Source organism: Hyposmocoma kahamanoa, unplaced genomic scaffold (genome assembly GCF_003589595.1).
Source record: "Hyposmocoma kahamanoa isolate Upper Pololo Valley unplaced genomic scaffold, ASM358959v1 66, whole genome shotgun sequence".
NCBI classification, from domain to species: domain Eukaryota; kingdom Metazoa; phylum Arthropoda; class Insecta; order Lepidoptera; family Cosmopterigidae; genus Hyposmocoma; species Hyposmocoma kahamanoa.
The window spans coordinates 21,532,896-21,552,674 of NW_020653854.1; the positions used below are offsets into that span (position 1 = coordinate 21,532,896).

Here is a 19,779-nt window from a genome sequence, read left to right on the forward strand (position 1 = left end):
TTGTAATATGAAGTAAGTATAAAAAATAATCTTGTTCAGAATGGTAAATGTTCTAATTTTGGTGGAAAAGTTAGCAAGCCTCTAGTTTCGATTCTGTATGTATGGTAAGTATGTAGAGAATTAAAAAACGATGTTTTTTTCTATAAAACAATGATTTATTCATATGAATTAGCATATTAACAATAGATCTCTATATTATAATTTCACGTTGGTATAAAAGCCTTTATATAATAAAGTAGTTAAAAATATTTGAGCAACCAACTAGTGACACTAGTTAGTTTCACTAAGAATTAGGGTTTAGTAATGAATCAAGTCTGTTATTCATGTTAACAGATTTAGTACCTTAATTATATTACGTATTGGACGAAATTGCTACTTAGTAACAACGCTGTCTATAGTGCGCTCTGTCACACAGCAAGGTATACAATTCTTAAAACTACTTTGAACGTTATGTATACGTCGCGAGGTAAAAACATAGTTAGGAAGAATAGTTGTGGCCCACCGTAATACAGTAAAAATATAGCACTAGATCGACTTTTATCATCATCACAATCAACAATCCATAAAAATCTCACTGCTGGGCACGGATGCCTTTTAACGTTTCACGTTATTTACGAAAAAAATACGAAGTCGGCGCACGGCACCGCCATCACGGTACACAATAGATTAGGCTCATTTGACTATTTTTAGACCAGGAAAACTTTGATTAGAATTAATCACAAGAGAAATGACCCTATTCTAACAGTATAATAAATTTTGTATTTTTTTATTAGTTACCTATCTACGCTTTGTACAGTCAGGGAAATAAATTGTTGATCAAATCAACTAAATCGATATTTTGATGACTGCCACCATTAATTTCGCTTGCAATATTTGAGAAGCCACGGCGTACGAGGAGTCACTGGCCAGTCTGGGCGTTATTTGAATTACTTGTAAATTGTTTATTTGTAAACTGAAATACGAATTTTTATATTTAAATTACTATCTAAAATTTTTGCCCAGCCCTGACCATATTTATTCATTAATAATAAATACGCAGAAATTATATTCAGAAATAAAAACCATAAAAATTTTGTCATCACAGCAGAAAGAGCGCTGACTCAGCATATGTCTAAGTTATATATAGATTAAAAGCATTAGAAATTTCTAATTTGTAAACTGAAAAAACCTAATAAGAATTCTTAGTTTTCGCGACTGTTACATATAGGAAACGAAACTATTTTTTCGGATCAAAATCTCGTATATTTGCTTTTTCAAACAAACTAACGTTTCGGGCTATTTATTTATTTTATTTAAACACTTTATTGTACCACAAAGTAACTTACAAATTTTCAGAAACAATTTAAATATTTGTGTACAAAGGCGAGCTTATCACATAAAGAGATTTCTTCCAACTAACCTTTGAAAAATCTGAGAGGAAAGTTGGTTTTTGGGGTGGCACTAAAAACAGATAAGTAAAGATATGGAATATACTATACTCAATAAATATACAGATAAATTTAATAAATCAAATGTACATACGAATACATATATATTAAGTAATGTTGATACATTAATACATACAAAGTCTATAATAAAACTATAAATAAATATATCAAATGTAAATAAATATTTCAAAAGCTCTAACATGTGGAGTCTGAACAATCCCAAATCGGCTATGGTCAGATAGCCGTGACCATGGGACCTGTAAAGGGACCGAAACGTTGGTCTGTTTAAAAAAAAATCGTCGGCTAAATTTGAAAACCTCGTAAGGGCGCGTTCTCATCATGTTGTAACGTTTTTTTGATCGTTAAACGACTGTCGCGTCTATCCCGTTCCCATATCACGACAATTTTTTTATTTTTTTAAATAGAGATAGCTATAGAGAGGTCAAAGAACTGACTATGAACCGTGAGGAGTGGAGGAGACTACACCGAAGAGAGAAGAGTCTGGTTCTTAAATAAGATTATGATTTTTTAAAAGCGCACTCATAGCTCCGCAATAGGGAAACCCTGTGTCGCGGTTGTCATGGACACACACATAGACAACCACAAATTACACTCAAAACTCACGAGAGAAATAAATACAGGCCATACAAATATTTTTCGCGGCCTGGGAATCGAACGCAGTCCAGCATGGTAACCGTTCACTGGAGGCAGTTAACTATCTGTCACGGACGTTTATTTTTTTTACTCTTCACGTGTAATATCGGACAATTAAAGCTTAAAATATAATTTGTACACCTTCTTTTAGTTATAAAGGTAAAATCATAGATTGTTATATAATTAATTCTAGTAATTCTATTTTTGTGCACATTCAAAAGGACTCGTTAAACGAGGTTTTTGAATTTAGTCGACGAAATATACCTAAAACGCGATTTATGTAAAAAAAATAGTTATACCTTGCTTTTTGACATCTGAAAAGGACTGGTTCTAATCCGTGTCTAGCGCTGAACCCCGTGCTAGCAATAATTTGATCAATGACTGCCTCATGGCATGGTCTGCATGGCATGCTGGGCTGCCATGCAGACGTCTCGGGTTCGATTCTCGGGCCGGGAGAAATATTTGTATTGTATGTATTGTATTGTATTATTTCTGTCCATGGCACCCGCGATACAGGGTCTTCCTAGTGCGGTGCATTATTTATTTTTATTACTGAGCTATCGCAGATTCGGAGTGACCGTTCCTTTTAGAGAGGTTTGTAAAAAAATACGACAATGTCAACAACAAATTTCTCTGACTATCCAAGGAAGATTAATTTTCAATTATCTTACATTAATTTGTACTACATTTATTTTGGTACTGGGGGATTACTTCTGCTAATTTATTGGGTGCGAACACTCCCTTTTCAGTAATGATTCCCGTAATCAAACTCGCTGGAGTGACGTCGAATGATGGGTTCCAGCAGTTAATACCTGAAATTGTTAATAACTTTTATACACTTAGTAAATTATTGTTAACTAAGGGTCGAAACACAAAACTGCGAAGCGAATGGCTGCGATGCGATTTAGTGCGGCATGGCATATCACTGCCATGGTTTGGGTAACCATTCCTTCGACGATCATCAACCGTACTGAATGTATTTTTCAAAATAGGTAGCGACATGGATTCACATGAACAATTCGCAAATTCTTGCGATGCGTCATGCGGCTGCGGGCTCGTAGATTTCTGCTTAGTGCAGTTTTGTGCTTCGACCCTAAAGTTACGCAACACAGCGAGGGTTCAAATGTAACGTACTCAAACATTCTTCCGGTGAATGTTACTAGTAAAATACTCAAAATTTGGATGGTTTAGGGGTAATTTAAAAATAATGAAATATATATACCGGGTGGAACAGAACGACCGACAAAGCCGAAAACCGTGAAGAGTCTTAAATATGTACTTAACTGTACTGAAAGTCTTTTTGCTTTAAGTGTAATAGTTTCCAAGTTATTCAATGATAAAGATTTGCTTGAAAAGTCTGTATTGTCAACCCTACATCATAAAACACAGCTGTTTGGAGGCAACTACCGGGAGGTACTCAGGGCAAAAAACTTTGAAATTTAATAGGTCGCTGACCTCCGTCGTTGATCAGCACCCCATCAGTCGCTTTCTTTGATCAATCACTTTGTTTGATCAGTCATCAAGTGAATCATGATTAATTATTCGGGTATTTTATTGTATTATTTTGAGAGTAATTAACACCCCTAAATTCCGTGTTTGACGACCCAATATTTACATTTACCGAAAAAATGCACCTCTCATAGAATCTTCGGGAGACATGTTGTTTCTAAATTATGCATTGTTATAAACTACCTACAACAACTTAAGAAAAGTAAAGTTTTCTAAATGATTCTGACAGGAGTTCAACCATGTTTTCTGCGTCATAAGATAAGACTAACTTAAATAAACATAACTAAATTAAGTAAACACGTTCTACAACATGCGTCAAATACTCAAATTACAATAGTCTCGTAACCCTTAATCCGACCCTGACGTAAAATAGTAAATTGAGGCAGCCAATCACGTCGCTTATAACCTTAGAGATTTAGAGATACCTGTTATCTGTTTTTGGCAGCATAATTGGGAGATCGTTTTTTTTGTACTAGTCTATTTTTCAATGCATTTGGAAATAGTTTTAATTTACAATACAAGAATTTACTAACTTTAAAACGAAGAGTTCATTTTAATGAGATCAACATTTAAAACGAAAATTTCTGTTAACTTGAGATGAGTAGTTGAAATTTTAATAAATGTAATGTGAAAATAAATAAATCGGTGCTTGAAGGTCTACAGACCACCTCCACGGTTCGTTTTCTTATTTTTGAGTATCGATTATCACATTGTTAAATTTGATTATTTATTACAATTCATTAAACGACCTGCAGTTACCTTACTTTTACTTTTGAATTGCTCATGGTACTTATACCAGACAAGACGATTATTGCGAAACCTATTTCTTTATCATAATTGTCTTTTTAAAATTAACATTTAGATATTAGTTATCAATGATATCCGATGCGTACGCCGCCGCCGCCGCGCGCATCTCTATGCAGAGTTGCCAAGTAAGCAACTTTGTCCCTTTATGTGACGATGTGACATCAAAAGCGTCTTTTATTTCTAGCGACAAAAAAAGATTTGGTATTTATTGGTGCGTATTTAATTAGGTTTAATCGTTTAAAATTTAATATTATTTTTATCTTAGTATTCAGGAGTCTTTTGCTTGTACTGTGACCATTCTGTTTAGTGATATTTGCTTTAGTCTAATTGGTAACACTTTTTCATTCATAAATTAGTTCAAAATGACTGGTTGTTTGGTAACTCGTGGTCTCATGTTTTTCTCGTGTTTACAACACAAAACAACGTTTACTTATTAATTTTTGGGTTGTGACAGCAACTTATTGGAATAGTGCTGTTTATAAGTAGTGTTTGTGTTAAGCAAGTAAAGTGTATTAGTGTGTTTGTGTGGAAAACCACATCGGCGTGTGACCGGCACACCCAGGAATGTGTCTGAAATGTCTGAATGTCTGCAAGAGTAAAGGGGACGTGGACAAATCGAACATCCTTTTAATTTAAAGTAAGTTCAATGTTTTTTAATTACCTATTCAAGTGAGTACACTTATTTCTTTTGCGAGTGCCAATGACACGAACGCCGCCTGTGGGGCAGTAGATGTACTAACACGATTGATTCGCGTAGGGTTGTTGCACCGCGAAAGGTTTAAATCTGGACGAACATTTTCCAACTGCTCTGATTTTCATTTAAAGTAAATAAAACTCATGTATGTAGGGTTCTTAACGTGATATTTTCGGCTTTGTCGGTCGTTCCGTTCCACCGTGTATATATATATATATATATATAATATAAAATAATAAATAATATATAATATAAAATAATATATAATATAAATAATTAGTTGACTGGCAGGCTGTACATCTGGCGCATCTTGGACAACAACAGGGTAGTACCTTATACCAATTGGCAAATCCTTTCACCATGATGGCAAGATTCATAATAATTATTAATATAGTTATTGACACGACAAGTTGACCGATTTTTTTTTCATTAATGTATTTCGATACCTCCACGTAATTTGTTGTAAGTAAAAATACCATTTTTTGCTTTTTAATTTAAATATATCCTTTTTATGTACATTGTAGGTTTTATGTTTGAAAGTAAATACAACACTAAGTGATTTCTTTACTTTTAAATATGGAACCTGTTCATTATACACATAAATAATCTCAGTACAGAGTACTAAAAAAACCGACCTCAAAAGTACGTGGAATTACATATAATTACCATGTTTTATTGAAATCGGTTACCGGGTAGTGCGCAAACCCGGATTCATCCCCTAGTTCACCACTAAAATATTATAAAAATCGGTTCTCACTTCTCAAAGTATATCGAGAGAGAAAAACGCCTTGAATTGGAGAGTAGCAAAATCAACCATTAAAATAATTGCTGCTTATAATAAAATTTAGGAGCGGATCGAAGTTAATTTTGTCGAAAGCCAAAGCAACGAAATTAACCACACAGAAAACATATCAGAACTAGGAGTAACCGTGTAACATGCACAAAAAAAATACAGACGAATTGAGACCCTCCTCCTTTTTTTAAAAGTCGGTTAAAAAGAAAGAGAAACACCGTCAATCGTCGAAGTGTGTTTTGACCCTAAGTTACCGGACATTTACCTGGAGCAGCAATTCGATGTTCCCCTATGTGCGTCATCTCTCTGTCTGGTCTCTCCTCAATCTTTATCTTCTCTCCCGAAGTAAGGGACATGTCTATCGAAGTAAGAGGCGCAGCTACGTAGAAAGGCACTTCATGGTATTTTGCAACAATGGCTATCTGATACGTTCCAATCTTGTTGGCCGTGTCGCCGTTTGCTGCTACCTGGAATTTAACAGGATTAATTAGTCAGGCATTTACATTAACGTGAGTTGTAATTATAAAAACGTGTGTAGTGATTTATTTTATCACTGAGCCCATAACCTAAAACGGTCTAGAAAATTTGGAGTTGCAGACAATTTTTTGGCACTTTTTCGAGATTCGAGACCGGTTTTTAGTCACGCGAACATCGAGACATTTGAGGCAAACAGTATTAAAAAATGTACTACAGTCATTTTTTATTGTAGTTACATAGACATAGCAAAACAATCATAACAAAATCTTTTTATCTGGAACCGTGTTAAACGCCCTTTGTTTCTTACGTACCCACTATAAAAATGAAAAAGTGACTTTTGTGTTTTTTAAAGAACTTAATAATCATTGACTGCCGTAAATGTCTAGCCTATAAGCCATTCGTCTTGTAGTGTATTATTTACGCAAAATCTCCAAGTACCGATTTTTATTATATTCTTACATGTTTACTAATAAATAAATACCGAATACCAAACTCCACGATAGAACGGTAATTTTAGGGAAAATTTAATTTAATTAATTCATGCAAAATTTTCAATTCACCTTGCACATTTAGTATTAATCAATAATATCATATCACCCTTAGAGGTGAAATATTTTCTCCAAATTTAAATGGGACCACTACAGAGATTAACTGCCTCGGTGGCCGAACGGTTACCATGCCGGACTGCCACGCAGAGGTCCCAGGTTCGATTCCCGGGCCGGGAGAAATGTTTGTATGGCTTACATTTATTTCTCTCGTGAGTTTGGGTGTAATTTGTGGTTGTCTATGTGTGTGTCCATGGCACCCGCGACACAGGGTTTCCCTAGTGCGGGGCTATGTTGAATGTGTGCGTTTTCTAACAAAAAAAATCATCAAAATCCGTTCATAAATGCCGATGAATGACTTATCAAAAATGACTTATCGCGTAACATACATACAAAAAAAACACTGTCGAAATGAGAACCTCCTTCTTTTTTTGAAATCGGTTATAAACTTACGACCCTTTACAAAAAGCTGTCATACCCTATCGGCACCAACGACGACGGCAGTAATTTTCCTAGTCCGCATAAGGGCAGATACCATGCTATCAACTATAAGGGTAGCTGGAATCTTCTCGTGAACAAGTTCGTACGCTGTCAGTCGGGCACCTTGGTTATATGGACGGGTCTCTGTGCAGTATACGTGCTCTGGAAAAAAGTTATTGTATCTTATAGAAATTGTTGTGTAGTACCACAACACGTGAACGTTGACACTGTGAGAAACAACCTTGATATAAAGTATTAAGATGTTCTTTTGAATTGCACGCATTGGGTTAATATATATTTTTTTAATAATACTAAGTGACGTGACGAACAAGTCGCGCGCCTCATTGTAATCTGCACGCCTGTCCATAACAGTTGCAGTGCCACTCAGAGGTCTAAATGGCTTAGATCTGAGGCGCACTGTCACTGCGCCTGTCAGCTTGAGACATAAGTTGACAAGTCCCGTGTGCCTGTAATTTCACCAGCACCCTTACCCTTCATTACTGCTTGGCAACAGAAATAGGTAAGGTGGCAGTACTACCCTGGACGAATTCTTTCACAAGGAGCTCTAATGGTGCCAAAATTATATGTAAAAGTATATAGTATAACATAAAAAGCTTCATTCGCATCGTGCGTCTTTTAATAAATGGTCGAGTATTACTTCTTTGACAGTAATTGTTTCGGACAGATGTCGGACGGAGAAAGGGAGTACAGCAGCTTGATTTTGATTGCCTCTCCCGATCGGAAACTGCGTCTCTTTCGAGTCGAGGCGCATAATTGCGATTCACAACATTTTGACATTTCAATCGTAACAATAGTTAATTTAACTCACAAATTAGAAAGATATCGCTCGGAAAACCATCCGATTTCGAGACTCGAATGGGCTACCCGATCGGTTCAATTCCACAAATCAAAATCAGTCTGCTGGTTTCAATGTGGCAGGGTGCATAATTCGAATATGACAAAAATTCCCGGGTCCGGAACGCTACCGCCTCTGTGTGGCCAGAGCAGTAGTAAGCGTATCAGAGCAATGACATTAACTACGGGGCATTACGTAGTAACTATTAAGTAATTTATGGCATTACCCAGAATTCTTATTTTATTAGTAATTTGGAGATCGTTACTTTTCCAAAATTGGCCGCATTCTGAACATCACAGCACTAAATAGAGTAGACTAAATAGCTATTACCAAGTCTTTTGCTCTCATGAAGGGCTCTTGTCACGCCGAGTGCAGTACCATAGCCGGCTGTGGCCAAAGACCCGGTGTTGCAATGCGTCAAGATCCGCACTAGGCCGTCGCCTTCCAATCTCTTTAGAATAACTTCACAACCATGTCTGCCTATCGCCTTATTGTCTTCTATATCTTTGGTCAACATATTCTCTATGTTGCTGATGAATCTGTTGGAATGTGTAATTACAAATTAGGCTTTTGATAATACACGTACGGTTGACAGATTTACTTACAATACATTAGATAAATAATTCTTACAAATTTAAAAAGAAAAATATTGCAGAATTCGTTTATTTGAAATACTTTTGTAGAACACTTTATTTTATTTTTTATTATTATAGATACAAAGATAGAAAAAACACAAAGAAAAAATCCTTCGATCCGTCTGGACTTGAACCAGCGACTATTTTCCAAACTGGGGCTACCATTCTCCCACCGGAGCTAGGGAACAAGTCAGCAGACTTTACGAATTACCCTATATTCTTGTTGCAGATCTTTGATTTTTTTTATTTAGGCAACCAACAAGTTAAAACATTTAATAAAAAATTTAGATTACACAACTGCTGGTTGCCACAACGTGCACCAGTCAAACACAGCTCTAGTCATTTATGTATACTTGAGCATAGAAAGTATTATGTTAATTCGAGTGAGACGTTAAAAACACGCGTATTTATTATTTTTATTACGTATATAACGAGATATTAAAACAAGACATGATGTTGCCATATCCATAATCAGAGGTCGAATGATACACATAGAGTGTGTGCAATACCTCCCCCTGAAGTGTGGGAAAGGTAAAAAATGAAAACAATAGTTAGGATTACAATACTTTTTTCAAAGTACAATAACATAGAAAAGTAATTAGTTAGTTACACATAAAAATATAGAACAGTACATAGTACAATTTAGTTATAATTCTTTCTACCTATTGTTTTATATTTCCGTTGACAGTTAGTGACTTTTTCATTTCTATATTTTTGTATTTATTGTTATACGGCCGTCGCTACCATATACATATGTATAATAAACAGTTGCGTTAAGGTTAGACATACCCAACCGACAGCCTCCGTAATGCCTCGGCAGCCATCGGGATGCTTCGGTAAACTTTTACATTTAACGCATTGAGTATATAACCAGAAATAGAGAGGAAATGTTATTTAATTTGTTTGAAAACTATTCTGTCAAATCATTACTGTGACAACTGCGCTCCGATTGGTCAGCCTGTATTCGAAACAATTGACGGGTGTTGTCAACTGTTTCACTTCAAATCGACCAGTTTAACTTGAGCTTTGCTATAATGGATGAAAATAGCAAAATTACATACAGTGGTGGACACATAATTAAAGACACTTAGAGAATATTATTTTTTCAAAGTTTACTTATCCTATATTTTTTTATTATAATGCAATAGGAGCTTGCAATATTATTTAAATTATTCTAACGGGTATCGTGAAATGTTTGAAATGAAATAAAGAGAACGAAGATGTCGTATTTTAATTTTTTTTTAAGTTTCTTTAATTACACCGTTATAAACTAATACAAAAGCTTGGCCAACTAATTAAAGACACACAAATCATGTAACTGCAAAAAAAATATTACAAATGTTAAAACGAATTTGAGTATAAAATTAGTTTCAGATGTATAATAAGAAAATAAAAGCACGTTGTTAATATTTTGTCGCATGTCCTTTAGCAGCAATGACGGCCCGACACCGCCTCGGCATAGAAGCAATCAAATTATTGCAAGTTTCAATCGAAATGTGTTCCCATGCCTCTTTAAATGCCGTGTATAGTTGATGCACGTTACTTGTACGTTTTTTTGCAACCATTTTCTTCACACGGGACCACAAGTTTTCGATCGGGTTAATGTCAGGACTATACGGTGGCCAATCCAAAACTGTTACTGATTGGCTTCTAAGAAATTCTTTGACCACTGCTGAAGTGTGTTTGGGATCATTATCATGTTGAAAAGTCCATATCACCGGCAAATGATCCTCGGCATAAGGTAACATGGTGTTTTCTAAAATATTTTTATATTGAAATTTATCCATGTTACCTTCTATTTTTTTAATAGGTCCCACACCGTGACCAGAAAAACATCCCCAAACTTTGATATTACCCCCTCCATGTTTAACAGTTTTTTTTGTGTATTTTGGATCCATTTCTTTTTTTGAAGGACGCCTCACGTAAACTTTTCCATCAGAGTTAACCATATTTATTTTAGTTTCGTCAGAAAAAAGCACATTTTTCCACTGTCGCTCTGTCCAATGTGCATATTTTTTGGCAAACAGCAATCTGGTTTTGATGTTTTCTTTCTTCAAAACCTTCCGAGAAATTCTTGCAAACAAGTTTGCCTCACATAATCGCCTTCTCACCGTTCTTGCAGACACTCCTCTAGATTCCTCTGCACCAAATACTTCCAAGCGAATGACTTCTGATCCTTTGAAAGGGTCTTTTTTAGCCAACAATTCTATTCTAGTGTCTTCTCGCTGGGTTGTTTTTCGCGGTCTAGGTTTCCTAGGCACATTTTCCGTAGTGTTAAATTTCTTAAAATGCCGGATAGCGTTCATTACCATATCTTTCGAGCATCGCAAGTGTTCTGCAATTTTCCTATATGACCACCCTTTTTCATAAAAAATCAGAATTATCTTCCTTGTGGAAGGATCGCAACTTTTGCTTTTTCCCATAATATTTCAATTTAAATTTCACAATAAACTTAGAGCACGGCTAAAACTGAGTGAGATTTTGCGTATCACGAAAATTCGCTCAATATTAGAAAAAATCAGTGCTCTTTTTTATTTTTTATTTCAAGTTTAGAACACGAAATACACACTGTCTTTAATTAGATGGCCAGCAGCTAATGTATCGAAAAAGTTTGAATGATATTTGAAATAGGAACTATGTAAACTCTTTTTAGTTAAACTTTGATACTGTTCTCATTTTAAAAAATATATGATGTCAGTGTATGTAAAATGACTATTAAAATGGAATTGATACCTATCTTGGGTCTCTAAATATCATTTAATTTTTTGTATGTGGTCAACATCAAGGGTGTCTTTAATTATGTGGTGGTGGTCACCACTGTACTTAATATTTAATTACCGATGAAATGTGATTCCGTTTGTTTTGTAATTAGATGTTTTGTTGTTTTTCTCACACCACCGAATGGAACAGCCCCTATTGTTAGAGATATTATCTTTATTACAATAAATACAGAATATTTTTGGAATATACGAAGACGTACACACAGGTCAGTTATTGGCGCTGCTGTACTATTTCAGATTTCTAAATTTGTGACTTCAGCGCAAATGAAACTTGATATTTAAGTGATATAAGGCCCTGATGAGTTGCCAGGGGTGGATGGCCTTTATTTCGTCTCTATTTCTAGTTATACATATACTCGATGTGTGTAATAAACAGTTGCGTAATGATTAGGGATACCGAGTCGGCAGCCTCCGGAATGAGTCGTCGGCACCCTCCGGAATGCCTCGGCAGCTTTCGGGATACTTCGGTAAACATTTACGTTTAACGTTACGACTGATCTCTAGGCGCGAGCGAGCGCGATGTCCTGACAGCATATCATATCACTTGTAAAGATACGAAGGGTCCCTTGTCACACCTTCCTGCCAATGGGCACGGGGCCTAACTGGAACTAGAAATGTATTACACAGTTTACCACCCACCTGTCTTTGAATTCCGTAGGTGACACATTTTCACCAGCGCATAGAGTATTCGCTAAATTTATGAGCTCGTCCGCTGCGAGTTTAATGTTCACCGCAGTTGGTCGTGCGGACACCAAGTAATTGAGTTTGCCTTCAATCTGGAATTAGCAATATTGTCAACTTAATTAAATATACTAACATGTAGTCATCATCGTCGTCAATAAGTCAACTTCAAGGACCCCTCCTGTAGACCACAGACCGGCAAGCTGGCCCAATTTGGGTTGGGGATTTGACACGTTTTCCATTGGTTGTGAACCTTCTTCGATTATCACTTTCAATCACGTGAGATGGAACTGAACTGGATTGACGTCCAAAGCGCGCTTATTTAAAAAAAAATAAAATTAAACTACTAACTGATTTATTAAATCAACGGCCAGGTGATATTATTAAAAAATCAACATGGTACGGCGTACCATTTCTTTCCTGTACGTCTTTGGGGCTAGCACGACAGGGTGCGACTTGCGCGAGAGCGACATACAGCTATTTTTGCATAGAGAATAGAAACATCTCGCACATCTATGTCGCTCCCTGTCGTGCTAGCCCTACTGGCGACAACAATCGGCGAGTACTTTACGTCGATTCGCAAATCCTTTCACTATGAAGGCAAGCATTATAGTGTATGCTAACGATACGGCAAGAAGGTTAGACGTTTCAAACTGTTTAGGATCATCTGTTTTGGTTCGAGTGTTGCAATTCCTCTTAACAATAATCTATACAATTTTTATGTTTATTGAATGTCGGGATGTTTTACTACCGTGACAGTCAATTATTTTTTGTGAAATTACTCCATCAGTTTGTTACAATTATTATAATAAAAATCGAAACACTAAGAAAAATGTATTAGATCCGGCTGGATTCGAACCAGCACTTGAGAGTGCTGGTTCGAATCGGAATTCGGATTGCCTGAGGGCAATCCGTGTCAGGTGCTCTACCAATTAAGCCACGGAACGAACCAGCGCAACTTACGAATTTTTCTATGTGCTTGTTGCAGATCCGTTTTTGTTTTTAACGACTTTTTGCCGTAGCGCCATCTGTGAGAAATTTATTTCTTCACTAAGAGCTACTATCGCTTACTAGAGATGTCGCTTACTATATAATAATTGTAATTTGTGTTAAAAAAATTTTATATCATGACATTAAATTTTTTTTTGCGAAATGACTAGTTTGTTATAATTATTATAACAAAGATAGAAACACTAAGAAAAATTCATTCGAGTAATCTATCTATGTATAAGTGGTTTCCCAGTAGGAGTACGGTTACTTTTTAATTGAGAGGATCTACGGTTTAGATTGTGACGTTCCCAACCCGCATTAAGTCAGCGTGGTGGACTATAGCCTAAACATTCTTTTTGGAGGAGACCCGTCCCCAGCAGAGAGTTAAAGTTCAGCAATCACAATTATAACCACAAGCTACATTGTCAATTAGTAATTCAAACTACAATAACCAAATCATTTTAGAAGATAGTGATGTTAGGTTATTATCTGACCTCCTGTCTCATGATTTTTTTGTCAGACGAGTTGTCCTTCAGTAATTCAACGGCGAGTGATAAGCATCCCACAATCGCAATGGCAGGCGCCCCTCTCACCTAAAGAGAAGAGAGAAGAGAATTTTAGACAAAAGCTGTTAGTATTCAAGACAAAACATTTGAAAATAAAATTATTGCCATAGAAAAAGTGTCATTTTTAGTATAGAATAGTGTATTCAATGCACAGTACAATGTATGCTTAAATCATATAGGTACAGTCAAAAGCACATCAAGCTTGAAACTTTGGACCGTTTTCATCGCCAGCGAAGCGTCATAAGGTGCAAATTTTATGAATTTTCTGTACTGTGAGTACCAGAACAACAAAATTACTACTTACGTAAGTTTTGTTTATAGTCTCTCCCTCCCTATCAACCTCTTGGTTATACGGGAAAGGCAACATTACCTGTGCAAACAAGCTTGCACAGGAGCCTTGTCAGTCAGATCCTGACCCCTGATTGACACAGATTTGACAAGAATAGTATGCTCACCCAAAGCATACAGACCAGAAAATATTTTGAAAGTCCCTTTTCCAAACAGGGAAATGAACCCAGGACCTACTTACTCATATAGCCCCTAGTGCCAACTGCCGGGCCACACACGTAATATGTCTGCATATAGTCAAGAGCACATCAAGTTTCAATCTTTAGATTTAAATTCACCTTTAGGCCGTCTACGAAAGGTCCAAAGTTGAGTGTCGAGCTTGATGCGCTCTGACTGTACTTGGCGAGATATTTAATACAAATGTAGTAAGATATAATGACTTATCAGTAAAAGACTCACGTAAATAATCAGTAAAGATAATACAGCATCAAAATTATACAATCTAATCTTTAAAGTCTGTTCTCAACTATTGTTTGCATACATGTAATTATGCCTTGTAATAGTATGCACAATAAAACTAAAATATAGTAATGAAAGTAAATATTTTAAAAAATTCACAAGGAAGAAAGTAAATTTTGCTAAATTTTGTTTGATTAGAATAACTCATGTCAATGTTCATAAACCAGTGAAGTGACAGTGAAATCGAGATTCATTGTTAAAATAAATCAACTGACCTATGACATTTACAAGCCAGATCTCTCTAGGAGGATCTCAATAACCTGGACAAAACTGTCAGCTTCTAAAAGGACCTTTGTTACTTGGTTGATTGATATGTAACTCTTCAATTTTCTTATCTCTCTATATCATTATTAGCTATAATAATATGGTACTACTTCCTGAAGTACTAAGTTCGGAGTTTAGTATTACAGAAACAGGTGAATATAATTTATCTAGTGATCTAGTGACATCTAGTGACGATACGAACAAGTTGTGCGCCTGATGGTAAGCTACACGCCTGTCCATAAAAGTTACAGTGCCTCTCAGAGCTTTAAATTGCAAAGATCTGAGGGTCACTGTCACTGCCCCTCTCACCTTGAGACTTAAGTTGACAAGTCTCATGTGCCTGTGATTTCGCCAGCACCCTTAACTTTGAAAACCGGAACTCAGTAACACTGACATTACTGCTTGGCTGCAGAAATAGGAAAGGTGGCAGTACTACCCTAAACAAACACTTTCACAAGGAGTTCTACTGCTACTAAATATTCACATTATAGATGTTCACATGTAGTTATGTTTTCAGGAAAACAGATAATTCAAATGTAAAGAGTCCGTGTGTAACCTTAACAGTAACATTTTAATTGTAGTAGTGAAGTACGATCATAAACATTATAATGTAAAGTAATTATCTAAGATCAGTATAAGCAGAGTGTAATTAATTTTTATTCACCTTTTATTTACCTTTTATTTGAATTACCATCAAGTATAAATATAAAATGCACTACCTCCACTCTAAATGTAATGTAATTGCTAGTAACAAATCAAAAATATAGAATAAACTACAATACAATAATTCCAAGATTTCAGAAGAAGGTATTATTTGCTCTATATGTATTACTTCTCTGGAGTTTAAGTAAATATATCAAACAGCTTCAAATGGACTTCCATAAAGTTCCTAAACTAAAAAAGTACTATTAGACACCTGTGTATTATGTAGAAAAATACAGGTGATAATATGAATAAAAATGTTTAAAGAAGCTATTGTGAGATGTTAAAATGTGATAACAAACACAGTATATTGTGTTGATTGTAAATTTAATCATAAATTAAATTTTATAATCAGGATGTTAGATAATTGGGTAATTTTTTACTTATAAAGAGCGAGTAATTAATACAGGGCCAGCATTACACTACTTTACCCTAAATACTTGTGCCAATATAATAATCACATAAACAATGCAAATCTTAAAATCTAACGAAATTCCCTAAGACACTTCATCCCAGACTTAGTATAATTTATTTACCACATCACAAAACATACAAACAAAAAAATACATCTTAACAATACATCTTAAAACAAAAAAAATGTTACTGTTAATTTTAGCCTTCAAAAGACATTTGTAGTGATGAAACAAATAGTTTATCTGGCCTCTAGTCGAAAACCAAATATTCGGCCAAGAATGTGACCAGATAACTGAAAATTAAGCCTGATTAATGCTTGTTCAAAAATTGGCACAAAAAATTTTAATGAAGACAGTAATTACGTATTTCATTCCAGTTCGATTGACTTCCAAAAACTTTGTTTTATTTTGGTTTGCAAATAACAATTACTTGGTTGATTTTGTTGCATCTATTTATACTTTGTCCAATTTATTTTTATTTATTTAACTATTGACAGCTCGAATTCTAATCAATTAGTAATGTCCTAGTGCGTTTCTGATTTGATTTTTTTATAACGATCTATTTTATTTATGAAGAATTTGTGAATGTGAGCGGGTCAAAAAAAAAGATACTGTCTGATTGGTATTGTGATGTTGCATTTGACAATTTGTGGACTCAAGAATCAATAATTAATGTTAATGAGGGTTCAAGCGATGATTCCCATTTATATGGAGAAGAATACGACGATCAATTATAACAAACAATAAAAATTTATTATAATTATTTATAATTTGTTTCATTTCATCATTAGAGAGGTACCAAAATTTATCAACTAGAATATCAGAGCTAAAGAGCACATCGCTTCACTAAAATTAAGAAATAAAAGAGTCAAGGAGGTTCTGCATTTTTTGTCTATAGTTGTATGTCAATAATTACAGAACTTCGGAGGCATGCATATGTGAAAAGTTAAATAAATAGTTGTACACTACATAATAAGTACTGTCCTTTTCTTGGACACTTAGAAAAGTAACTTAGTGATATTACGTTTCTTTCGATCTTTTAAATAAAGAAGCTAACAATTGTGTTTTTGTAACTTAAAATGTACATTCAGTACTAATAAAATTTATAGGATAATTTACTGTGTTTTTCTTATTTTTTCCTACTGTTTTCAGGTATACGGTATTCAGCCGAATAGTTATTCAATATTTGGCCATATAGCAAAAAACAGGCTGAATAAGCCAAATATCGGTACTAAGTCGGTTAGTGTCACTTAGTCATGTTATGCTGGTTATGTGGAAAACCTTATAAGTACTTTTAATGCTATTTGTGAAATAACTAACCTGCATTTTATTTATTACTTTCCATCCATCCTCCACGCCGTCAACCTTCACATATCTCGTCTGCAATGGCAGTAGTAGTTGGTCTAAGACTTCCAGACTACCTCTCTTGTACTTTATTGATTCTAAGCTCATTTTTGTTTAAAAACCTTTGCTAATCAGACGAATGGCACTTAACTCACGTTCTCTTTAAAATGACACAAGAAAAAAATCAAAGTTCTATTTTTGAATGTAAACATAAATTTAATGACAGGATATAGTGAATATATATAAATACTTACTAATCTTACATCTAAAATTAAACTCTGAAATTACTGGTTAACATTTTTGGTTATTTTGTAATACCATTGACAGTTTGACATAACATGGAATGACTTGTGCGAGAATGACAGCTGAAATCCAGAAAATAGACACAAAACTTGCAACAGATACAATGTCAAAATTCTTGGTAGATGGCAGCATGTAATTCAGATAATTTAAATAAAAATTGGATGCTTTATTCTTAGAGGATGGAAAAAAATAAAATATAGTTTCCATAGTCTAAGGCTTTATTAGACAATATTGTTTCTTTTGTTTTAATGGATATTTTCTTATATTTTTAATGACTTTGATTTTTCGCTTAATAAACTAAAACAGATTGAACATATTTTAAGAGAAACTCTTTCCATAAAACATAAATAACGATAAAACTTTTCTTTAAGTGTGATTAAGTTTACGTTGAAGAATACTTTAGATTAGGTATTATACACAATACTTAGGTATCCTATAGAATGGCTAAAACAGTCAGGCAACGTATGAAATAAACTCTATATTTTACACTTTGCCTAGGTGTTCTATACAATACCGAACTTCCATTAGGCATTGTATGTAAGCAGATACATAGTTTGTTAAATTTAGGTGCACAAATAACTTAGTGGTTTATATTCTCAGTGGGTGTACAAAGCAATGTGATAATAAAAAGGCTTGTGTGCTAAGAAGAATATTTTATACACGTCCAAGTGTCATAATAGTTCATCTTGTAAGATAAAGTAGGTAACTAAAAGAAATTGGCGATTAATTTACAAAATGATATTTATTCACGAATATCCCTATTTTTTGGAACGAAATATTATATTATAGTAGCAATGACAACTGATACACTAGTCAAACTTAACATACTGTCTATTGTATTAAGCAGAACTGTTATAGTAAGTGATTATCTAAAATCTGAAAGTAAATGTAATTTTTTTTACTTGGTATACAAATTTAAATTTAACTTTATTGCAACAAAGCACCCAATAAACTTTTAGGAACATTAATTTTTATTTGTTTGTTTAAAGTACCTACAGCATTGAATATTTAGCTTTTGTTAAAAAAAAAAACAAAATAAATAATATGCAATTAAATTAAAGTATTCTATACAATGCCTAGAAAATTTGTATAATCATCATTATCATCTCAGCCCGTTAACTATACGCAGCAGTGGGTGTTAACGGGCTGAGATGTGTATAATAGTTAAACAAATATTAACTATTATACATATGACATGTTGAACGAGATAAATATTTAAAGAGAGAAACGAGTAACTGATATTTATTCCGAATATTTAAAAAGAATCGCCCCTAAACATAACACATTAATATACGATAGACGATAGATATAAAACATTCTTCATTTGGGCTACTCTATGAAACAGAAGAGCTGAGCGGTAGGAAATTGAACTTCCGCAAAAATGAAACTTCCCCCTCAATGCCTTGTTTAGGACGAGCAAAATTTAGTTCTAACAGCAATGTGTAGTATGGAGTACGCCGACTAAGAAACGTTTCAGGATCCAGGACTTTAGCACGACTAATAACATCATTTGCGCAATATACCATAATGTACTACCGCATCATGGGCCAATATTAACAAGGCATCGTTATCAACGTCGCCGCGGCCGCATCTGCACTCTGAATGAGCCCGTAGGAAAGCGTGCGCAGAGGCCGCTAAAGGTAGCGGACACTCGCTGCATGTTCGATCTTGCGCAGAGTATTACAAAATGTTAGAGGTAGTATTTTCTTTATAGAAAGATATTTAAAAATGAGTCAGCTTTTTTATATATTCGGTATGGGTATAAAAATGTAGTTGGCAATAATATTTTAAACTGACTAGTGGATCCATCAAAAGTTACGGTTACCCTGCAATGTATTGAAAATCTCAACTTTTTCGCATCTCAGTATCTAAAACGTGTTGAACAAATTGGTTGCACATTTTAGTCCATTTTCAAAGGATTAAATAGAAAAAACAATAAAACTTTCAAGCGTAATCTCCCTATCAAGTTACAACCGCCATATTGAATCTATGAAGTAAAACGTGCTAGATTGGTTGATAATATCAGTAATGTTTACCCAATAATGGATATTG

The 19,779-nt window shown here is 34.6% G+C and overlaps 1 protein-coding gene across 1 annotated transcript; it reads right to left on the reverse strand.

The window, feature by feature from the left end:
• Positions 1-2,026: 2,026 nt before the first annotated feature.
• On the reverse strand, positions 2,027-17,574 carry LOC113232105 (methylthioribose-1-phosphate isomerase). Its single transcript, XM_026466740.1, has 7 exons — positions 17,401-17,574; positions 13,823-13,921; positions 12,297-12,433; positions 8,573-8,781; positions 7,385-7,548; positions 6,150-6,351; positions 2,027-2,893 (listed from the first exon to the last, which is right to left on the reverse strand). The coding sequence occupies exons 1-7, from the start codon at positions 17,530-17,532 to the stop codon at positions 2,754-2,756; spliced, it is 1,083 nt and encodes a 360-aa protein (XP_026322525.1). The 5' UTR covers positions 17,533-17,574; the 3' UTR covers positions 2,027-2,753.
• Between the last annotated feature and the right edge of the window lie 2,205 nt (positions 17,575-19,779).

Excerpts from the sequence above, each read along its gene's own strand:
- LOC113232105 (XM_026466740.1), bottom strand. The coding sequence starts at position 17,532 with ATGAGCTTAGAATCAATAAAGTACAAGAGAGGTAGTCTGGAAGTCTTA. Across the intron at positions 13,922-17,400 it reads AAGTAATAAATAAAATGCAG|GTGAGAGGGGCGCCTGCCAT; the intron begins GTTAGTTATTTC and ends TCTTCTCTTTAG. Across the intron at positions 2,894-6,149 it reads ACATCGAATTGCTGCTCCAG|GTATTAACTGCTGGAACCCA; the intron begins GTAAATGTCCGG and ends TAACAATTTCAG.